This window comes from Hemiscyllium ocellatum, chromosome 44 (assembly GCF_020745735.1).
Source record: "Hemiscyllium ocellatum isolate sHemOce1 chromosome 44, sHemOce1.pat.X.cur, whole genome shotgun sequence".
Lineage (NCBI taxonomy): Eukaryota > Metazoa > Chordata > Chondrichthyes > Orectolobiformes > Hemiscylliidae > Hemiscyllium > Hemiscyllium ocellatum.
Window position 1 is genome coordinate 11168115 of NC_083444.1, and position 21699 is coordinate 11189813.

General features: G+C 44.6%; 2 protein-coding genes across 4 annotated transcripts in view; both read left to right on the top strand.

The window, feature by feature from the left end:
• The window catches only part of ppp1r35 (protein phosphatase 1, regulatory subunit 35), a 30603-nt gene extending 23327 nt beyond the window's left edge, over nt 1–7276 (top strand). For 2 of the 3 annotated variants that reach the window (XM_060854614.1, XM_060854612.1), the window contains exons 4-5: nt 1970–2100; nt 6156–7276. In XM_060854614.1, the coding sequence (XP_060710597.1) occupies nt 1970–2100; nt 6156–6332 (308 nt within the window). In that variant the 3' untranslated portion in view covers nt 6333–7276. The remainder of the gene's footprint in view (nt 1–1969; nt 2101–6155) is intronic. The other variant, XM_060854613.1, reaches the window with a different exon arrangement.
• A 3340-nt stretch (nt 7277–10616) lies between these two features.
• On the top strand, nt 10617–18712 carry LOC132835275 (uncharacterized). Its single transcript, XM_060854686.1, has 3 exons — nt 10617–10736; nt 13522–13614; nt 18398–18712. The coding sequence occupies exons 1-3, from the start codon at nt 10656–10658 to the stop codon at nt 18482–18484; spliced, it is 261 nt and encodes an 86-aa protein (XP_060710669.1). The 5' UTR covers nt 10617–10655; the 3' UTR covers nt 18485–18712.
• Nucleotides 18713–21699: the final 2987 nt, after the last annotated feature.

A 21699-nucleotide genomic window follows, 5' to 3' on the forward strand; every position in this document is an offset into this window, starting at 1 on the left:
ACGGATATGGAAGGATCCCTTGGGGCCTTGGAGAGAGGTAAGGGAGGAGGTGTGGGCGCAAGTTTTGCATTTCCTGCGGTTGCAGGGGAAGGTGCCGGGAGTGGAGGTTGGGTTGGTGGGGGGTGTGGACCTGACGAGGGAGTCACGAAGGGAGTGGTCTTTGCGGAATGCTGATAGGGGAGGGGAGGGAAATATATCCCTGGTGGTGGGGTCCGTTTGGAGGTGGTGGAAATGATGGCGGATGATACGCTGTATACGGAGGTTGGTGGGGTGGTAGGTGAGAACCAGTGGGGTTCTGTCTTGGTGGCAGTTGGAGGAGCAGGGCTCAAGGGCGGAGGAGCGGGAAGTGGAGGAGATGCGGTGGAGGGCATCGTCGATCACGTCTGGGGGGAATCTGCGGTCTTTGAAGAAGGAGGCCATCTGGGCTGTACGGTATTGGAACTGGTCCTCCTGGGAGCAGATGCGGCAGAGACGAAGGAATTGGGAATATGGGATGGCGTTTTTACAGGGGGCAGGGTGGGAGGAGGTGTAGTCCAGGTAGCTGTGGGAGTCAGTCGGTTTATAGTAGATGTCTGTGTTGATTCGGTCGCCCGAGATAGAAATGGAAAGGTCTAGGTAGCGGAGGGAGGAGTCTGACACTCCTCCCTCCGCTACCTAGGTGAATTTGAGGTCGGGGTGGAAGGTGTTGGTAAAGTTGATGAACTGTTCAACCTCCTCGTGGGAGCACGAGGCAGCGCCGATACAGTCATCGATGTAGCGGAGGAAAAGGTGGGGGGTGGTGCCAGTGTAGTTGCGGAAGATGGACTGTTCCACATATCCTATGAAGAGGCAGGCATAGCTGGGGCCCATGCGGGTGCCCATGGCAACTCCTTTAGTTTGGAGGAAGTGGGAGGATTGGAAAGAGAAGTTGTTCAGGGTGAGGACCAGTTCAGTCAGGCGAAGGAGGGTGTCAGTGGAAGGGTACTGGTTGGTGCGGCAGGAAAGGAAGAAGCGGAGGGCTTTGAGTCCTTCGTGATGGGGGATGGAGGTGTACAGGGACTGGATGTCCATCGTGAAGATAAGGCATTGGGGACCGGGGAAGCGAAAATCATGGAGGAGGTGGAGGGCGTGGGTGGTGTCCCGAACGTAGGTGGGGAGTTCTTGGATGTTCAGGAGGCAGGGTGAGTTTAAATTTACGAAGAGCGAATGTGTAAACATTGGAATGGCAGGTGTGAAGCTAACTGAAGCTTTGATGAGAAAATTCAAAGCAAATTCCATCCCCTCAAAATCACAGGTTTGTTCCAATGCAGAAGGAGGCCATTCAGCCCATTATATCTGTACCAGCTTTATAAATAAGCAATGCACTTAATGCCATTCCCTCATAACCATGCACTGACTCCATCTCTACTTCCCGCTGCCTTGGGTAGGCAGCCAACATCATCAATGAGTCCTCCCACCTCCGGTTATAATCACTTCCAACCTCTTCTGTCAGGCAGAAGATACAAAATATGGACCAACAGATTCAAGAACCGCTTCTTCCCCACTATTACTGGATTTCTGAATTGACCTCTCAAATTTTAAATTTAGTGTTGATCTTGCTCTTTGTGCACTTTCTCCGCAGCCGTAACATTGTATTCCTCGCTCTGTTCTATCACCCTAATACACTCTGTATGGTATGAGCTGCCTGTACTGCACACAGAACAAAACTTTTCCCTGCACCTAGGTACATGGGACAATAATAGATCAAATTAAATAACCTATGCACATTAGCTAAACATTCTAAATATTATAGGATATTAAAAAAAAGATGTGTGGAGAGAAGTTGGAGGGGGTGGGATGAAATAAATATATGACTTGCTCCTTTGGAGAGCCAGGATAGACATGATGGGTTGATAGGCCTTCTTCCACATAGAATTGAATTCTATGATTAATCCTGGACCCTGTCATCCAGCAGATCGTACAAGAACATGACCCGTGTGTTCTGTTGCAGGCCTGAACGTACCAAAGGACCAACAACGTTACAAAGGACTGGTGAGCCTGGAGGTGCCTGTGGATGAAGTGCTGAGTGTGGCTGCACAGGAGAAAATGCTGCTGGTCAAACCGAGGCCAGAGAGCAAGAAGGTAACGAGCTCAGTCCAGCAGAAGCAAGAAGGAAGTTTCTCACATCCCCTGGTTGTCCCAAAACTCTTTATAGAACCATAAAATAGTGACTGGGTTTCTGCCTGTAATTGTTTTCAAAACAGATTATTTCCTGGGATGTGGAGGTCGCTAGCTAACATTTATTAGGTAAAAACAAGGACTGCAGATGCTGGAAACCAGAGCCTAGATTAGAGTGATGCTGGAAAAGCACAGCAGGTCAGGCTTGCCTATTCCCACCTGCCCCCGTAAAAGTGAGCTGTCCTTTTGAACTGCTGCAGTCCATGTAGTGTAGCATCACCCACAGTGCTGACATTTGAATCATTTATTGTCACGTGTATACAGTATAAAATATAGTGAAAAGTTTATACTGTCACCCTGCATCAGCGCTATTATCATTAACTTAAAATAAAATGAAAGGTAACTTAAAGAGCATCCAACTTTTCCTTCTCCACTGCTACAGTCCCACTCTGGGCATCACCAGCACATTCCACTCCACGGCCAGAGTCCCACTCTGGGCATCACCAGCCCATTCCACTCCGCGGCCAGAGTACACTCCAGGGTTTATCAGCCCACACCTTCCATGCAGGATCTTTACTGTCACCTTGAAAATTCTGTCTCCCTGGATACTTATACATCTCTCCACACTAGGCCTCAGCTGGGAGTGCCAAGGCCACACTGTTCATAATGGAGTACATTGCAGTCACTGTTGTAATGAAGGAACTGTGTCAACCAACTGTGCCCAGCAAGCTGCCAGACACACTAATAGTGACAAGCTAATCTGTTTTAGTGTTGAGGGACACAGAGCTGCCGTCTCTCCCTGCTGTCCTTCTCTGAATGTTGCCTTGGGCTCTTTTTAAGGTCTGGGGAATGTGAGATCACATAGTTTGGACCTCAAAGACAAGACAGAGCAACAACGTGTTGCTCCAAGATTCTAATGCAACCACACAGCAGATTGCAGAATCTGGAACTGAAAGGAGTTAGGTCCATGTCCAGGGTGGAGGCGGGTTCAGTCATAGCTTCTCAAGAAGAATTGCATCATCAACAGCAGAGAAAACAAAAATCACAGGACTACAGGACGAAAGGCATTGGAGTGGGACCAGCTGAATTGCTCTTTCAGACGGGCAGACGATGGCATCATGGTAATGTCACTGAGCTAAGAATTCAGGGGCCCGGGCTTATGTTATAGAGGACACTGGTTCAAATCCCACCACGACAATTTAAATTCTGTTTCTAAAATCTGGAATTAAAAGCTATCCTCAGTAACAGTGACCATCATTAGTTGCCACAAAAACCCTTCTGGTGTATTCATGTCCTCTTAGGGGAGAAAAGCTGCCATCCTTACCCAGTCTGGCTTACACACAACTCCAGACTCTCAGCACACTTTGAAATAGCAGAACTAGCCAGTCCGTTTTCAAGGTCGGTCAGGATTGAGCACCTTGTCCAGTGATGTTGACATTCCATGAAAGATTAAGTTAAAATATTTCCCCTAAAGATCACATGTTCTGGTCAAGCAGCTTACCTTCATTGCTCATGACTTTAAGTGTTGGAATTGGGACGTCATGTTGAGGTTGTACAGGACATTGGTGAGACCTCTTCTGGAGTACTGTGTCCAGTTCTGGTCACCCTGATATAGGAAGAATATTATAAAATTCAAGGGGGTTCAGAAAAGATTAAAAGTCATAGTCATAGAGATGTACAGCAGGGAAACACTCTTCGGTCCAACCCATCCATGCCAACTAGACATCCCAACCCAATCTAGTCCCACCTGCCAGCACCCGGCCCATATCCCTCCAAACCTTCCTACTCATATACGCATCCAAATGCCTCTTAAATGTTGCAATTGTACCAGCCTCCACCGCTTCCTCTGGCAGCTCATCCCATACACGTACCACCCTCTGCGTGAAAAAGTTGACCCTTAGGTCTCTTTTATATCTTTCCACTCTCACCCTAAACCTATGCCCTCTAGTTCTGGACTCCCCCACCCCAGGGAAAAGACTTTGCCTATTTATCCTATCCATGCCTCATAATTTTGTAAACCTCTATAAGGTCACCCCTCAGCCTCTGACGGTCCAGGGAAAACAGCCCCAGCCTGTTTAGCCTCTCCCTGTAGCTCAGATCCTCCAACCCTGGCAACATCCTTGTAAATCTTTTCTGAACCCTTTCAAGTTTCACAACATCTTTCCAATAGGAAGGAGACCAGAATTGCACACAATATTCCAACAGTGGCCTAACCAATGTCCTGTACAGCCGCAACATGACCTCCCAACTCCTGTACTCAATACCCTGACCAATAAAGGAAAGCATACCAAATGCCTTCTTCACTATCCTATCTACCTGCGACTCCACTTTCAAGAAGCTATGAACCTGCACTTCAAGGTCTCTTTGTTCAGCAACACTCCCTCGGACCTTACCATTAAGTGTATAAGTCCCACTAAGACTTGCTTTCCCAAAATTCAGCACCTCGCATTTATCTGAATTAAACTCCATCTGCCACTGCTCAGCCCATTGGACCATCTGATCAAGATCCCATTGCACTCTGAGGTAACCTTCTTCGCTGTCTACTACACCTCCAATTTTGGTGTCATTTGAAAACTTACTAACTATACCTCTTATGCTCACATCCAAATCAATTATACAAATGTAGTGGACCCAGCACTGATCCTTGTGACACTCCACTGGTCACAGGCCTCCAGTCTGAAAAACAACCCTCCACCACCACCCTCTGTCTTCTACCTTTGAGCCAGTTCTGTATCCAAATGGCTAGTTCTCCCTGTATTCCATGAGATCTAACCTTGCTAATCAGTCTCCCATGGGGAAACTTGTCAAACGCCTTACTGAAGTCCATATAGATCACATTGACTGCTCTGCCCTCATCAATCCTCGTTGTTACTTCTTCAAAAAACTCAATCAAATTTGTGAGACATGATTTCCCATGCACAAAGCCATGTTGACTATCCCTAATCAGTCCTTGCCTTTCCAAATACATGTACATCTTGTCCCTCAGGATTCCCTCCAACAACTTGCCCACCACCGAGGTCAGGCTCACTGGTCTATAGTTCCCTGGCTTGTCCTTACTGTCCTTCTTAAACAGTGGCACCACGTTTGCCAACCTCCAGTCTTCCGGCACCTCACCTGTCATTATCAATGATACAAATATCTCAGCAAGAGGTCCAGCAATCACTTCTCTGGCTTCCCACAGAGTTCCTGGGTACACCTGATCAGGTCCTGGGGATTTATCCACCTTTAACCGTTTCAAGACATCCAGCACTTCCTCCTCTGTAATCTGGACATTTTTCAAGATGTCACCATCTATTTCCCTCCAGTCTATATCTTCTATATCCTTTTCCACAGTAAATGCTGATGCAAAATATTCATTTATTGTCTCCCCCATTTTCTGTGGCTCCACACAAAGGCTGCCTTGCTGATCTTTGAGGGGCCCTATTCTCTCCCTAGTTACCCTTTTGTCCTTAATATATTTGTAAAAGCCCTTTGTATTCACCTTAATTGTATTTGCCAACGCTATCTCATGTCCCCGTTTTGCCCTCCTGATTTCCCTCTGAAGTATACTCCTACTGCCTTTATACTCTTCTAAGGATTCACTCAATCTATCCTGTCTATACCTGACATATGCTTCCTTCTTTTTCTTAACCAAACCCTCAATTTCTTTAGTCATCCAGCATTCCCTATACCTACCAGCCTTTCCTTTCACCCTGACAGGAATATACTTTCTCTGGATTCTTGTTATCTAATTTCTGAATGCTTCCCATTTTCCAGCCGTCCCTTTACCTGCGAACATCTGTCTCCAATCAGCTTTCGAAAGTTCTTGCCTAATACCGTCAAAATTGGCCTTTCTCCAGTTTAGAACTTCAACTTTTAGATCTGGTCTATCCTTTTCCATCACTATTTTAAAACAAATAGAATTATGGTCGCTGGCCCCAACCAGAATGTTACTGGGATTGGCGGGTTTGGGATATAAAAATAGACTGGAAAGCAAGCGAGGGAACTGCAGAGGTGTTAATATATCGTTCCTGTTGCAGCAGGTCACTGAGATGGAAGCCCCTGATCTCATGATGTTCTATGATCCACTGGAGCTGTTAACGGAGACCCCTTACCTCTCCGTGGAGGGCCTGCCTGACTTGAAGGTGCAGCCACAGCCAAAACCTGCTGCTTCATCCTTTGACCTTTTTCGCAAGCTAAAACAGTGGGAGTCCTAGCTACAGCAAGACTGCAGGATGGAAAGCTGTGGGAATGTATACTCAGTGTAAAAAGTGTACATATATATAATTTATATCAGTCCTTTCAGCTGTATAATGTCATTCCCAATTATGTTGATGAAAACCGGTGGATTTTGGAACATTTCAAGACAGGACACTTTGAAATTGGGCAAAGTATTTTAACATTGAAATATGAATATGTGGTGCTAGAATAAGGTTTTTCTCACGTAATGCTGCTGGTGACAGTATTCCGAAACTCCCTCTAGCAACTAACATTTCTTCAGTAACTAATACCGTGAAGCACCATATTCAGTTTCAGAATTACCCATCAATGCAGTGAACAAACCTCCAAACTTATCGAAATGGGCCAAACAGGTTCGCAAGTAGGATTCTGAAGGGCTCTGCTCCCCTCTTAGACCACAGGGTCCACACCTTTAGGAAAATGGAGAGAAATCCGTCAAGTTTCTCTTCTTGCTTTTGGCCTACCTGAAATAGGCCAAAGCCTTCCCTCAGGTCCCCATGGAGATGGGCAATAATGGTTCTAGGCTCAGTGTCACCTGCTGTGGAGGCACTGTTCGCACACAAGCTCCCACGGACAGCAATGGAGGCAGGTGACCATATAGTCTGATCTTGGTACTGGTTAGTTCAGAAGGAATCTTGACCAGGAGAGAATTTTCCTTTTTAACGCCCCACTCCAGTGGAAAAATGTGTACTCCTCACGTTGGTGAAGACGGAATTAGGCTAGTGTTCAGTTCACAGGCACAGTCATCCCACTCCCTGACAGCTCCGAAAGAGTGTTTCATAGATTGTTTGCTCTTTTGTGGCTCTGAATCCCCTCCCAGTAAGCAGCATTCAGGAATTTGATCATCACTCACCTTTTATACTGCACATTGCCAATTTTAAATAATACAAATTTTGTAATTTTGTTTGCATAACAAACTGACAGAAGCGTATTTTTATATGAATTAAAGATTCTTTTTCTACTTCATCTCCAAAGCTGCCTTCTGTCGACATAGTCCTCAAAATGCATTCTTGTTTTGAACTGGTCAAAGTGACTTTCGGTGGAATGTTGAGAACTTTCTTTCACTGAGGCCTGAAGAAGTTATTTCTGATTTGAGGCTCTAACTCTGCTTCTCTGTCATCAGATGCTGCCAGACCTGCTGAGTTTCTCCAACACTTTGTTTTTTTTTTAAACTTTTTTTTGCACTTCATGATCCCTTTCAGTGCTTGACACAATTATTTTGGAAGTGTGGTGACTGTCGTTCTCTAGGTAAACGTGGCAGCCAGCAGCTTGAAGCAGAATCGAGATGAATCATTCTTTAAATGCAGGTATATTTTCTTTTTGTTAATACTGATTTGAGGGAGAATTGTGGCCGTTGAAACCTTTCCTGGCTGCACTATCAATTGGACTTGGTAATGGGGGCCTTGATAAATGAAGATGGGAACAAAGGAACCAATCAATATGTTGGTAGTGAGATGAAGCAAGGCGAGAGGAGGGTAATGTGGACTGTGGAGCTTGTTGGGCTGGATTCCCCTAAGAGCCAAACAAAATGTATTGCCTTTTCTTCACAGGGTGGCTCAGTGGTTAGCATTGCTGCCTCACAGCACTGGGGTACCAGGTTCGATTCCACCCTCAGGCTGTGTGGAGTATGCACACTCTTCCCATGTTTACTTGAGTTTCCTCCAGGGCTCCAGTTACCTCCCAAGGTCCAAAGCTATGGAGATTAAAGTGGATTGACCATGCTAAATTGCCCGATAGTGTCTAGGGATGTGGAGGTTAGGTGGATTAGCCATGGGAAAAGCAGGATTACCGGTATAGGGGAGGGGGATCAGTTTGGGAGGGATGTTGTTCAGAGGGTCAGTATGTATGGACTGAATGACCTGCTTCCCCGCTGTAGCGATTCCATGATTCAGGGTTGCAGATTCTATATATTAACCACTTATACACCTGATCAAGCATTACATTACAAAGAATGGCTTCTCTGACAATTGAGTAAAAAGTGAGGTCTGCAGATGCTGGAGATCAGAGCTGAAAATGTGTTGCTGGTTAAAGCGCTGACAATTGAGGCCACATTAAGGGTGATCTTAAGCTGACTTCTCCGCGTGAGGAAAGTAAAGGGTTAACAGTTGATGGTATTACACAAATTGTTCCAGTTCATAGCATTAAAATTATTTTTTGTCTCTGAACATGTCATTTATGTGAATGGGACAAACATACGCCAGGGGTAAGTACACAAATGTAATTTTAGTAAGATCCAAAGATTATTATAGAAATATACACAGAACAGACTAAATGAGGTCAAATTGGGATACTGACTCCTGAAACTCCTGTTAAATATCTGCTATAAATAAAAATTTCTAGAGATGCTTTTTTTATATAAATATTTTTATTGAAAACCTTTTTAAATCTTTTACAAAACATCTATACACAAAAACCCCACCATCAAAACAGAAAAAAAGGCAGTACAACAAAGCCATAACACAGTACTATTGTTAATAAACGACCTACTATTCTACCAGAACAAACATATCACTTAGCTTAAACTAAACTAAGTTAACATATTAAATAAATACTAACTTAAACTAAATTCAAATAACTTAAATTGAATAATATCTCTCTATTTTATTCTATTTCACTCATCACATCTTCACTGAGGCTCCCATCCCTGGGAGTACCATCTATCATAACCATTAAGAGGTACTTCTTTTTAATGAAGGTTCTTTCCTCCATGAGTTTGTACTGAAGACTTTTGACTTCAGCTCAACAGAGACTCCTTGGGGGCTCTACAATATATCCACAACTTAAAGTGATGCTTCGACCTTGTGATTCAGTGGCTATTAAAGCCGAGCCCTGTTGATGATCTATTGTCACCTTCACATTGAGTTATAGACACCTGCTTTGTCAAGGTTAGGGAAGAGGGAAAAGGAGAGCTGATACCTTCACATTCAGGGGTTGCTGTTGCATACCTCTCTAATTACTGGTTATAAGAAATCTCTCATGCAGCTTTCAAAACCTAAGAATGCCTTCAAGTCGGTTACATTTAAACATACAAAGTTAATCATTTGGCCCCTTGAGGCTGCTCAAGTTATTCAATAAGTTCACGGCCAATCGATTTGTGTTTCAAGTTCCAGGTTCTCATCTAACCCAGATGACCTTTAATTCCCTTTCCAAACAGGAATATATCCTTTACAATCTTAAAAATATTCAGTGAGCCCACCTACGCCACCTTTTGAGGTTCCGAAGTGTCTCAAACCCCTGAGAGAAAAGAATTCACATCTCTGTCCAAAACAGGATGGCCCTAAATTAAAATAAACAGGTAGGAGGCTGCAAGAACACAGCAAGCCAAGCAGCATCAAGAGGTGGAGAAGTCAATGTTTTGGATATAACCCTTCTTCAAGACCTTCCAGCCTCCTGCCTATTTTGGATTGCAGCATCTGCAGTTTTTTTTTTAAAGATTAGATTAGATTCCCTACAGTGTGGAAACAGGCCTTTGGCCCAACAAGTTCACACAGACCTTCGAAGAGCAACCTACCCAGACCCATTCCCCTACATTTACTCCTGACTAATGCATTTAACACTACGGGCAATTTAGCACGGCCAATTCACCTAACCTGCGCATCTTTGGACTGTGGGAGGAAATCAGAGCACCCGGAGGAAAGCCACGCAGACATGGGGAGAATGTGCAAACTCCACACAGAACCTGGTTCCATGGCACTGCGAGGCAGCGTCTCTTGCCCTAAATTAAAGCAGCACTGTAAGATAATTTTGTATTAACAATGTAGCTTCACACCCTTCTAAGAAATTTGGGGTCCATGTGGTGCATAATGCCCCTAACTCTGTGGCAGGAGGCCCAGATTGAAGTCCCACTTCTCACGGGGTGTGTAATACCATCTCTGAACAGGGTGATAACCTGTACAAAACATGACATGCATAGCAACCCCATTCCAAAACCCATCAACATACAGCAATGTGGTGGGGAGCAAAGAGTCTGTTTTGATAAGACAGAGAAACATTGGGCCAGAACATATTGATTCCTGAAACAGTGAAGGTGCATCTTTAAAAGTGACAATTGGGGTGGGGGTGGGGAAGCCATGGACTTTGCCTTTAAAACACTGGTAATGAAAATGTGAGCTTGACTGGGTGGCAGCACATCTAGGTCCAAAGCTGCATCATCGCGCAGGCGCAGTTGGCCCAGGCCGTGGGAGTACCCGCGTGCGCAGTCGGTCGGTGGCAGGGGAGGGGGTGTGCCGCTTGCGCGCGTGCGCTGTGTGGCCGGCATGGGGGGGCGGGCGTTGCGCGTGCGCACTCGGTCTCGGCGGAAAATGGCGCGAAGCGGCGGAGCGGAGTTTTCCGCCGTCGAGTTCGAGGAAACGAAACGGACTTTTCAAAGAAACATCAACCAGGTACCGTCCCGGAGAGAGGGAGAGCGGGGTACTGAGGGAAAACAGGCCATGGGGAGAGCCAGGGCTGAGGAAAATCACAGGGACAGGAGCTTCATAATATAACACGGGAGAGACCGAAATTAACCCGGGATAAATACCGAGAGGGGGGAGATAAACCCGGGATAAATACAGGGAGGGGGGGGAATACACCCGGGATAAATACAGGGAGGGGGGAATACACCCGGGATAAATACAGGGAGGGGGGGAGAATACACCCGGGATAAATACCGAGAGGGGGAATACACCCGGGATAAATACAGGGAGGGGGGGAATACACCCGGGATAAATACCGAGAGGGGGAATACACCCGGGATAAATACAGGGAGGGGGGGAATACACCCGGGATAAATACCGAGAGGGGGGGAGAATACACCCGGGATAAATACCGAGAGGGGGAATACACCCGGGATAAATACAGGGAGGGGGGAATACACCCAGGATAAATTCAGGGAGGGGGGGAGTACACCCGGGATAAATACAGGGAGGGGGGAATACACCCGGGATAAATACAGGGAGGGGGGAATACACCCGGGATAAACACCGAGAGTGGGGAGATAAACCCGGGATAAATACAGGGAGGGGCGAATACACCCGGGATAAATACAGGGAGGAGGGTGTACACCCGGGATAAATACAGGGAGGGGGGGAATACAGCCGGGATAAACACCGAGACGGGGGAATACACCCGGGATAAATACAGGGAGGGGGAATACACCCGGGATAAACACCGAGAGGGGGGAATACACCCGGGATAAATACAGGGAGGGGAGGAATACACCCGGGATAAATACAGGGAGGGGGGAATACACCAGGGATAAATACCGAGAGGGGGGAATACCCCCGGGATAAATACAGGGAGGGGGAATACACCCGGGATAAATACAGGGAGGGGAGGAATACACCCGGGATAAATACAGGGAGGGGGGAATACACCAGGGATAAATACCAAGAGGGGGGAATACACCCGGGATAAATACAGGGAGGGGGGAATACACCCAGGATAAATTCAGGGAGGGGGGGAATACACCCGGGATAAATACAGGGAGGGGGGAGATAAACCCGGGATAAATACAGGGAGGGGGGGAGATAAACCCGGGATAAATACAGGGAGGGTGGAATACACCCGGGATAAATACAGGGAGGGTGGAATACACCCGGGATAAATACAAGGAGGGGGGGAGATAAACCCGGGATAAATACAGGGAGGGGGGAATACACCCGGGATAAATACCGAGAGGGGGGAATACACCCGGGATAAATACAGGGAGGGGGAAAATACACCCGGGATAAATACCGAGAGGGGGAATACACCCGGGATAAATACAGGGAGGGGAGGAATACACCCGGGATAAATACAGGGAGGGGGAATACACCCGGGATAAATACCGAGAGGGTGGAATACACCCGGGATAAATACAGGGAGGGGGGGAATACACCCGGGATAAATACAGGGAGGGGGGGAATACACCCGGGATAAATACCGAGAGGGGGGAATACACCCGGGATAAATACAGGGCGGCGGAAATACACCCGTGATAGATACCAAGAGGGGGGAATACACCCAGGATAAGTACGGGGCGGGGGTGGGGGGAGATACGCCCGGGATAAATACTGAGAGGGGGAATACACCCGGGATAAATACAGGGAGGGGGAAATACACCCGGAATAAAGACCGAGAGAGGGGAATACACCCAGGATAAATACCGAGAGGGGGTTATACACCCGGGATAAATACAGAGAAGGGGGAATTACCCCGGGATAAATACCGAGATGGGGAAATACACCCAGGATAAATACCGAGAGGGGAAAATACACCCGGGATAAATACCGAGATGGGGAAATACACCCAGGATAAATACCGAGAGGAAGAAATAAACCCGGGATAAATACCGAGAGGGGGAATACACCCGGGATAAATGCCCAGAGGGGGAAGTACACCCGGGATAAATACCGAGGGGGAGAAACACACCCAGGATAAATCCCGAGAGAGGAAATACACCCGGGATAAATACCGAGAGGGAGAAATGCACCGGGGATAAATACAGGGAGGGTGAAATAAACCCGGAATAAATACCGAGAGGGTGAAATAAACCCGGAATAAATACCGAGAGGGGGAAATAAACTCAGGATAAATACAATGAGGGAGAACTAACCCCGGGATAATTGCAGCGAGGGAGAAATAAACAAGGGATAAATGCCAAGAGGGAGAAAAACATTCAGGATAGATACCGAGAGGGAGAAATACATCCGGGATAAATCCCCAGAGGGAGAAATACCCAGAGGGAGAAATAAACCCGGGATGAATACCAAGAGGGAAAAATACACCTGGGATAAATACCCAGAGGTAGAATTGCTCCCGGAATAAATGTCGAGAAGGAGAAATAAATCCATGATAAATACCCAGAGGCAGAAATAAATCCATGATAAATGCAGAGAGCCTGAAATAAACCAGTGATAAATGCTGCAAGGCTGAAGTAAACCCAGGATAGATACCCAGAGGGAGAAATACACCTGGGATAGATACCCAGAGGGAGAAGTAAACTCAGGATAAATGCTGAGCGGGAGAAATAAACCCGAGACAAAGAGAGAGGGCCATTAAATTTGGTTCTTAACTGACTATGGGACACTGTTCTAGACAGGATTCCAAGAGATTTGGACTTAATGTCTTAGAGCACTAACTTATGACAGAGACAGGATATGGTTTTATCTTTAGGTGAATTTGCACATGTTCTCTGTCCTATTGCAGGAGCTGGAGGAAGCTGTAATACTAATGAGTGAGCTGAACAAGAACCTCTCCTACTGGGCTGAGAAGACTGGGGAAATTGAGAAAATGGCCAAGGTCAGTGATTTGAGATGCTGTCTGTTGTAGATTCATTCAAATGCGTCATGCTTTGATCTTTTCAGTCAATCATAAAGGAGGAGAATGTTAAAAAATCAAACAACATCCTTAGTCCAACAGGTTTATTTGGAGGCACTAGCTTCCGAAGCACTGCTTTTTCATCAGGTGGTTGTGAAGCAGGATCATGACACACAATTTATAGCAAAAGATTAAAGTGTGATGCAGCTGAAATAGCCATTGTACTGTAAGATGACACTGTAATCTTTTGCTATAAATTCTGTGTTATAGTCCTGCTTCACAACCACCTGATGAAGAAGCGGCGCTTCTAAAGCGAGTTCAAAAGAAACGTACAGCACAGAAACAGACCATTCGGGCCAATTCTTCCATGCTGACCAGATATCCCAACCTAATATAGTCCCATTTGTCAGCACCCAGCCCATATCCCTCAAAACCTTTTCTATTCGTATTCCCATCCAGATGCTTTTTAAATGTTGCAACTGTACCAGCCTCCACCACTTCCTCTGGCTGGTCAATCCATACACATACCACCCTCTGCATGAAAAAGTTGCTCCTTAGCTCCCTTTTATATCTTTCCCCTCTCACCCTAAACCTATGCCCTCTAGTTCTGGACTCCCCCATCACAGGAAAAAGATCCTGTTTATTTATCCTATCCATGCCCCTCATGATTTTATAAACCTCTATGAGCTCAACTCTCAGTCTTGGACACTCCAGAGAAAACAGCCCCAGCATATTCAGCCTCTCCCTATTGTCGTCCCGTTTCCCTCCCTCAGTCGAAGCAAAATGCTCAGAGACACAGTATAGTTTTACCTCCTCCATCTTTATTTCAGGCCCTGCAGGGAGAGAGAACGATCAGCCATGTGCACAGGTACATGAGTTCTTGGTCTTCTCTTTGGAACAATAGATTCTTAATGAGTTATATAGTCACTTTACAGTGAGGAGCATCCAGATAAGGCAACATACATATTGATTGGGTGACCATTACAATCAGCAAGTGTCAATAGTAAAGATTAAGCCATCTGCTGTTACACAATTAATGTTCTTAAAGTTAACTAGCTTCACATAATGAATACTTTTCACCTTGTTAAACTGACCTTTCATACTGAATGCTTCCAATATTGTTAAATGGCACTACATAATGAATGCTTTTCCACCTTATTAACCCATTACTCTTGCCTCCCAGCACTCCAATATTAACTGTAAATTCTTATCTGATCTGAGTCATGCTTAGCTGAACCTCTTGTTTCACAAAACTCAAAACGTAACTCTTTCCCTACCTGCTCATACCCTATACACATTCTCACCCCTGTAGCTCAAATCCTTTAACTTGTAAATCTTTTCTGAATTCTTTCAAGTTTCACAACATCTTTCCGATAGAAAGACTCCGACTTTCAAGGAGCTATGAACCTGCATTCTGAGGTCTCTTTGTTCAGCAACACTCCCTAGGACCTTACTATAAGTTTATCAGTCCTGCTAAGATTTGCTTTCTCAAAATGGAGCACCCCACATTTATCTAAATTAAACACCATCAGTCACTCACCCATCGGCTCCTCTGATCAAGATCCCATTGTAGTCTGAGGTAACCTTCTTCGCTATACACTACACCTCCAATTTTGGTGTAATCTGCAAACTTACTAACTGTACCTCCTATATTCATATCCAAATCATTTATATAAATGATAAAAAGTAGTGGACCCAGCACCGATCCTTGTGGCACTCCACTGGTCATAGGCCTCCAGTCTGAAAAGCAACCCTCCATCACTACCCTGTGTTTTCTACCTTTGAGCCAGTTCTGTATCCAAATGGCTAGTTCTCTCTGTATTCCATGAGATCTAACCTTGCTAACCACTTTCCCAAGGGGAACCTTATCGAACGCCTTACTGAAATCCATATAGGTAACGTCCATCACTTTGCTCTCATCAATCCTCTTTGTTACAAACCTGTTGGACGATCACCTGGTGTTGTGTGATTTTTAACTTGGTTCACCCAGTCCAACACCAGCTCCTCCAAATCATAAAGGAGGACATAACTGAACACTTCGAAAAACAAAGCTCAATTCACCAGTATCTGCACGGTTTCATGAAGGACAAGTCTTGCTTGACAAAATTGCTGGAGTTCTTTGAGGACATAACCAGGAAGGTAGATAAAGAGATCCACTGGATGTTGCGTATCCAGAAGGTTTCATCCCAGGGGGTGACAGGTAGAGTATTGACTTGGATAGAGGATTGGCTGACCAATAGAAAGCAGATGGTCGGGATAAATGGGTCCTTCTCTGATTGCGATCTGTAACTAGTGGGGTGCTGCAGGGTTCAGTTCTTGGATCTGATCTATTTCCAATCTTTATCAATGATCTGCAAGCAGGGACAGAGTGTAACGTAGCAAAGTTCACGGATGATAGTGAAATAGATGGGAAAGCAGACACTGATAAAGAGTTTACAAATAAATATCGATAGGCCTGGAGTTTGGGCCAGAATCTGACAGATGGAGTTTAATGTGATTAGATTAGATTCCCTGCAGTATGGAAACAGGCCATTCAGCCCAACAAGTCTACACCAACCCTCCGAACAGTAACCCACCCAGACCCATTCCTCTCCATTTACCCCTAACTAATGCACCGAACATTGTGGGGAATTTGGCATGGCCAATTCACCTGACCTGCACGTCTTTGGACTATGGAAGGAAACTGGAGGACCCGAAGGAAATCCACACAGACACTGCGAGAATGTGCAATCTCCACACAGACAGTCGCCCGAGGCTGGAATCGAACCCGCGTCCCTGGCACTGTGTGGCAGCAGTGCTAGCCACAGTGCCACCCCCAGATAAATGTGAGGTTGTCCATTTTGCCCAGAAAAATAAAAAGGCCAAATTGTTATTTAAATGGGAAACAGATTCAAAGTGTGTCAGTGCAGAGAGATCTGGGCATCTTTGTGCATGAGTTGCAGAAAGTGGGTATGCAGTTGCAGCTTATAATAAGAAATACAGTCCTGGCATTTATTACAAAAGGACTGGATTATAAAAGTGAAGAAGTGTTGACACAATTTTATAGGGTGTTGGTGAGACCACATCTTGAATATGGTGTCCAGTTTTGGTATCCTTAGTTGAGGAAGGAGGTGGAAGCACTGGAGGCGGTTCAGAAAACGTTCACCAGGTTGATTCCAGGGATGAAAAAGCTATTGTACAAGGAGCAGCTGACTAGCTTGGGCTTGTACTTCCTGGAGTTCAGAAGAATGAGGGAGAATCTGATTGAGGTATATAAAATAATAAGGTAGACGTTGAACAGATATTTCCCCTTTGTGAGTCAGTCTCAAACAAAAGGGCATAGATATAGAATGAGAGGAGGAGAAACTGTTTCTCTCAGAAGGTTGTGAATTTGTGGAGGTCTAAGCCTCAAAGTGCAATGGAAACAGAATCAGTCAACAGATTCAAGAAAGGAATAGATAGGCTTCTGATGAAAAGCGGAATAAAGAGCAATGGGGGGATCGGTTGGAGAGTGGAGTTGAGACCTTCATCAGATCAGCCATGGACGAAGTTGGATCAAAGGGTCTGTTTCCATGCTGTACATCTCTGTGACTATGACTCCAGATCATGTTAAATGGTGGAATGTGTTCAAAGGACTGCCTTTTCCTGCATGTTCCTATGTGTCATGAAAAGTGATATGCTGACAAAAGTTAGAGAATTTCACAAGTAACTTGCTTTTGAACTACAAGGAATTCATGTGAGATTCTCCTAAACACCATGCAGCAGTAAATTTCAGAGGGCAGCTGCAGTGTTGAGGTGAGCATTCTCTCCCAGCGAGGATACTTAACATTCTCCTGGCTTGTGTGTGATAAGGCTCCAGTGATGCTGGAGATTTCTTGTGCCTACTGCTCTTTGGGTGGCTCTGTGATAATTTTCAGCCAGCTCCTGTCTTTTAGTATTGAGCCCATTTTAAAGCAGCAGCACTCCATAATGATCAAGGAAAAAATTCTATGGTGACTCCTGTTAGGTTAACCATAATCAACTTGGATCAAATTTGCCATTTGCGTTCTGAAACCGAATAGCTTAATACTTTATTCAGGAATGCATCAGAAAAGGCTTTGTGATAACTTTTATGTAGAGACTCGAACATTTGAATAATAACATCCAGTATTGCACCATCCTGAAACAATGCAACTAGGGGGTGTCATGATGGTTCAGTGGTTAGCACTGCTGCCTCACAGCACCAGGGACCTGGGTTCGATTCTAACCTTGGGCGATGGTCTGATTGGAGTTTGCACGTTCTCCTCTTGTCTGCGTGGGTTTCCTCCCGCAGTCCAAAGATGTGCAGGTTAGGATGGATTGGCCATGGTACATTGCCCATAGTGTCCAGGGATGTGTAGGTTGGGTAGATTGACCATGGGGAACGCAGGGATAAGATACGAGGTGGGTCTGGGTGGGATGCTCTTGGAAGGTCAGTGTGGAATAGATGGGCCAAATGGCCTGCTCCCATACTGTAGGGATTCTACGAAATATAGAATTATAGTGTTTTTAACAAAGTCAGAGCAGCTCTCTGGTCCAAGAGTATAATGATGACAATGAAACCATTGTTGGGACAAAGCCAACTAGTTCACTGATGTCCTTTTATGAAAGGAAACTGCTGTCCTTAACTGGTCTGGCTTACATAGGACACCAGACCTACAGCCATGTGGTTGAATCTAATTTGTTCTTTAAAATTGTAGCTGTCAGCTCGGAATACACAGCTCTGGATTCTCTAAGTGTTTGTTAACCTCATCTTCTTTCCTGTCAGGTGTGGAATATGTTTCAGAATAGACTGGCAACCCTCAAGAGCACAGTGACAACTGTAACCGAGCAGTCAGAGTTTCCTCAGACTTGAGGTACTTGCGATTGTACTGAAGAACTATGATTGCGACTTGAAGGATTGATACGGGAAACATTTTTTGAAACAGTGAAATAGAGAAAATAATATGCCCTCAATTTTCCTTCCCTTTCGTCATCTTAGAGTAAATTTTGGGTTTGTTAACATGATGAATATCGATGCAGTTCGATGGTATGGTTGGTGTTTTGGGCAGCAGGTAGTCCCAGATTAAACACTGAGTTAAAACTGCTGCACTCAGCTTCTTCCTTTCACTCTGTAACCAGTAAGATGTCATTTCAAGGTCCAGATCCACATGCGTTGGGACTCTTTATGAGGTAATTCCACAACATCAAGGTCCTTTGAACCAATACATTTTTTTAAATTGATAGACAATGAGGCTGTGAAAGCCTCAGTGGTTTGAACAAATAACGTATCAATGAAACTACAAACACTTTTTATTCTAACCTTTTCTGTGGCTCCTACACCAGGTGATTAATAGATAGACTCCCTGTGGTCTGCAAGTTGAGCCAGGAGCTGAGGTGCTGCGTAATAAATCATTTAATTTCAGAAGCAGGTCTGTCTTGGATGGCTGTGTATTGAGAATGAGAACTCCAACGGCGTGCTATGAGAAATCAACAAGAACTGGGGACCCACTTACGTTGGGTTTTTTTTAAGCCAGATCCAAAGAAGTTTTTAAACGTATGAGCTTGATTTGGCACTTAATTGCAAATTGTTCAACTGCTCCATTGTGCTGTCACAATTTTGTTAACAGCATCCTATTGTCTGTCTAGAGGCATTAAGTAAATTGAGTTCTTGTACCTTACTGATCATCTAGTGATTATTTGTTCCCTGGCTGATTAAACTGATCCAGTTTTGTTAGGTTCTTTTCCTGAGGTTTCACACACAAGATACAATTCGCACACACCAACCTCTGAAAACAGATAAAGTTTAGTAAGTTGTAAAAGCTAGGTGACCCCCTTTGATCTCCCTCGCAGGCGTGCGAGGTCGAGTCAAAAGAGGCACTGAACAAAGAAAACACACCTCCTTTATGCAGGTCAATTGGTCATGCTCACAAATACTCTGGCCACTCTTCCGCCATAGTCACATGCCACTCAAGACAACCCACAGTCAATGTTACTGCAGGGTATAATGGTAGGATGAGACCATCCTCAGAGATAATGTAAATGCCCTAATCCTGGGGAATTGTTATGCAGACAATTTCCTGACTCAGTGATTCCCCAAGACAATGCAGATGCAACATATCTAGCTTCAGGGGATGACTAAAAAGCATTTTTGAATGGAAGAGATTGAACAATAGTTTAATTTGATAATAGTAGGGTGAGTAGTAGCAAATGACTGTCTAATTGGGGTGAGGGTCATTCGCATTCTTGCCTGACTGTCATCCCCAACCACTTCCAGCATGTTCACATAGTGTAGTTCAACCCTTTAATATTACATTAATGTCCAGATAGTTATTCGTATTTAATCTTTTAACATTACATTCCTCCCTTTTATTATTCCGTGATGACTACCTAGATGACACTACCAGCTTTCATAAGAATCTTACTGCCAGTATTTAAGCAAGTTATTGATATACAACATGCAATGATTATAACAAAAAAAATTACAATTCCATACAGTAAATAGAATTTGCAGAATCCTCCCATTTGAGAAAAACGTTCACCAGTAAAGTTCTTAAATCCGCAGTCCTTAGTGACCATTCCACCCACTCCAAGTGGAATGGAAAAGAGTCAAGTTATCCAAAATCTCCTTCAATAAAGTCTAACCTGAAAACAAAATTCAGTTGTCCTTCTGCATCACTCCACAGAGAAATCTGATTTCTTGGATAAGGGCAGTTAAATACTTAACAAAACTGATGAGACTTCCATTTTTCCGGAGATGCTTCAGATGGAAGATACCAGCGCATCTGAGTGTGCAGCAGCAGGCTAGGTGAGCGCAGTATTCTTTGCTGCTTCTGCTCCAGCTCTGCTGTTAAATGTAACAAAGCCAACTGGCTGTTTTGATGTTAGCTTGATTAGTGTACCGTCATATCCCTTAAATGATCAAAAGACAAGGTAAAGCTCACATGGTTTAATGTCCATAGGAAGGGCACCGACAAAAATCATACCAACTTTCTCTTCTCTGTTGTTAACTTCTTCAATTTTTTTTTCATGCTCATCGCTAGGGAGCTGATTGAATCTGTTGCGTCAGGTTGTGGAGGGGTGGGCGATGATCCGAAGGCGTGCTTTACCTGTGAACGGAGAAACTCCAGAGACGATGTTAGCTGCTTAAAGTATCTTTCATTTCCTCTCTCATTCCTTCCTTGCCAAGGTGGTTATCAGTATGAAGACAGTCACACATTTAACTACACTAAATTGTGTCTACCTATTTCAATATTCTCAGTCATCTTGAAGTCTGTTACTCTATTCACCATTTATGACATTATCACGTTTTATACAATTCAAAAACTTCTAAACTGTACGATCTAAACAATTCAGTCAATTATAAACAACAATCAATGGTCCTAAAATCAAACCCTTGGGGGACCCATTTCAGGTTATTCAAAAATTATTTTCCTTTAACAGATTAATACTTAGCTAATATGAAAGCTGTCAGGAAAAGTATTTCAAAACTCTGGAACAGCCAGGAAACAACCAAATATTTCCTGTGCTCTAGCCATTGAAGAGGCAATTTCAGTTCAGATTTAAATCTCAAATGTTTGTGGGAAACAAATGCAGAATATATTAAAGTATGTTCTCCAAATGAAACTTTCCAAATAAAACAGTTGGAATTACAGTGGCAACTTTGGTAGAGATCAACATTCTTTGAATGTGCAATATGAAGAAAGCTAATGCAGTCTTAACAATAATTGACAGAACTTATCAGCTCGTCCTCAAGTTTTAATATTCTCTAACATCTTAACAAAACCTCAAACTTAAAATGCATTCTTTTTGTGAACACACTGCATTAAAAAAAGCAGCAAGAATCCAGCAAGAGAAGCTGGCTCCAGTCTCTCGTGCTGCAGAAGCATGAGCAGCAACTGGGAGACCTGGAGAAGAGGACGGATGAGGTGGAGCACAGGGTCACAGCGGTGGAAGCTGATGCCAGTTCATTCAAGGATGAGATCCAAGCCCTGAAGACGCAGTTTCATAACTTGCGTGACCAAGTAGATGATCTTGAAAACAGGGGCAGGAGAAAAAGCATTCAGATCATCGGTCTGCCTGAACGTGAGG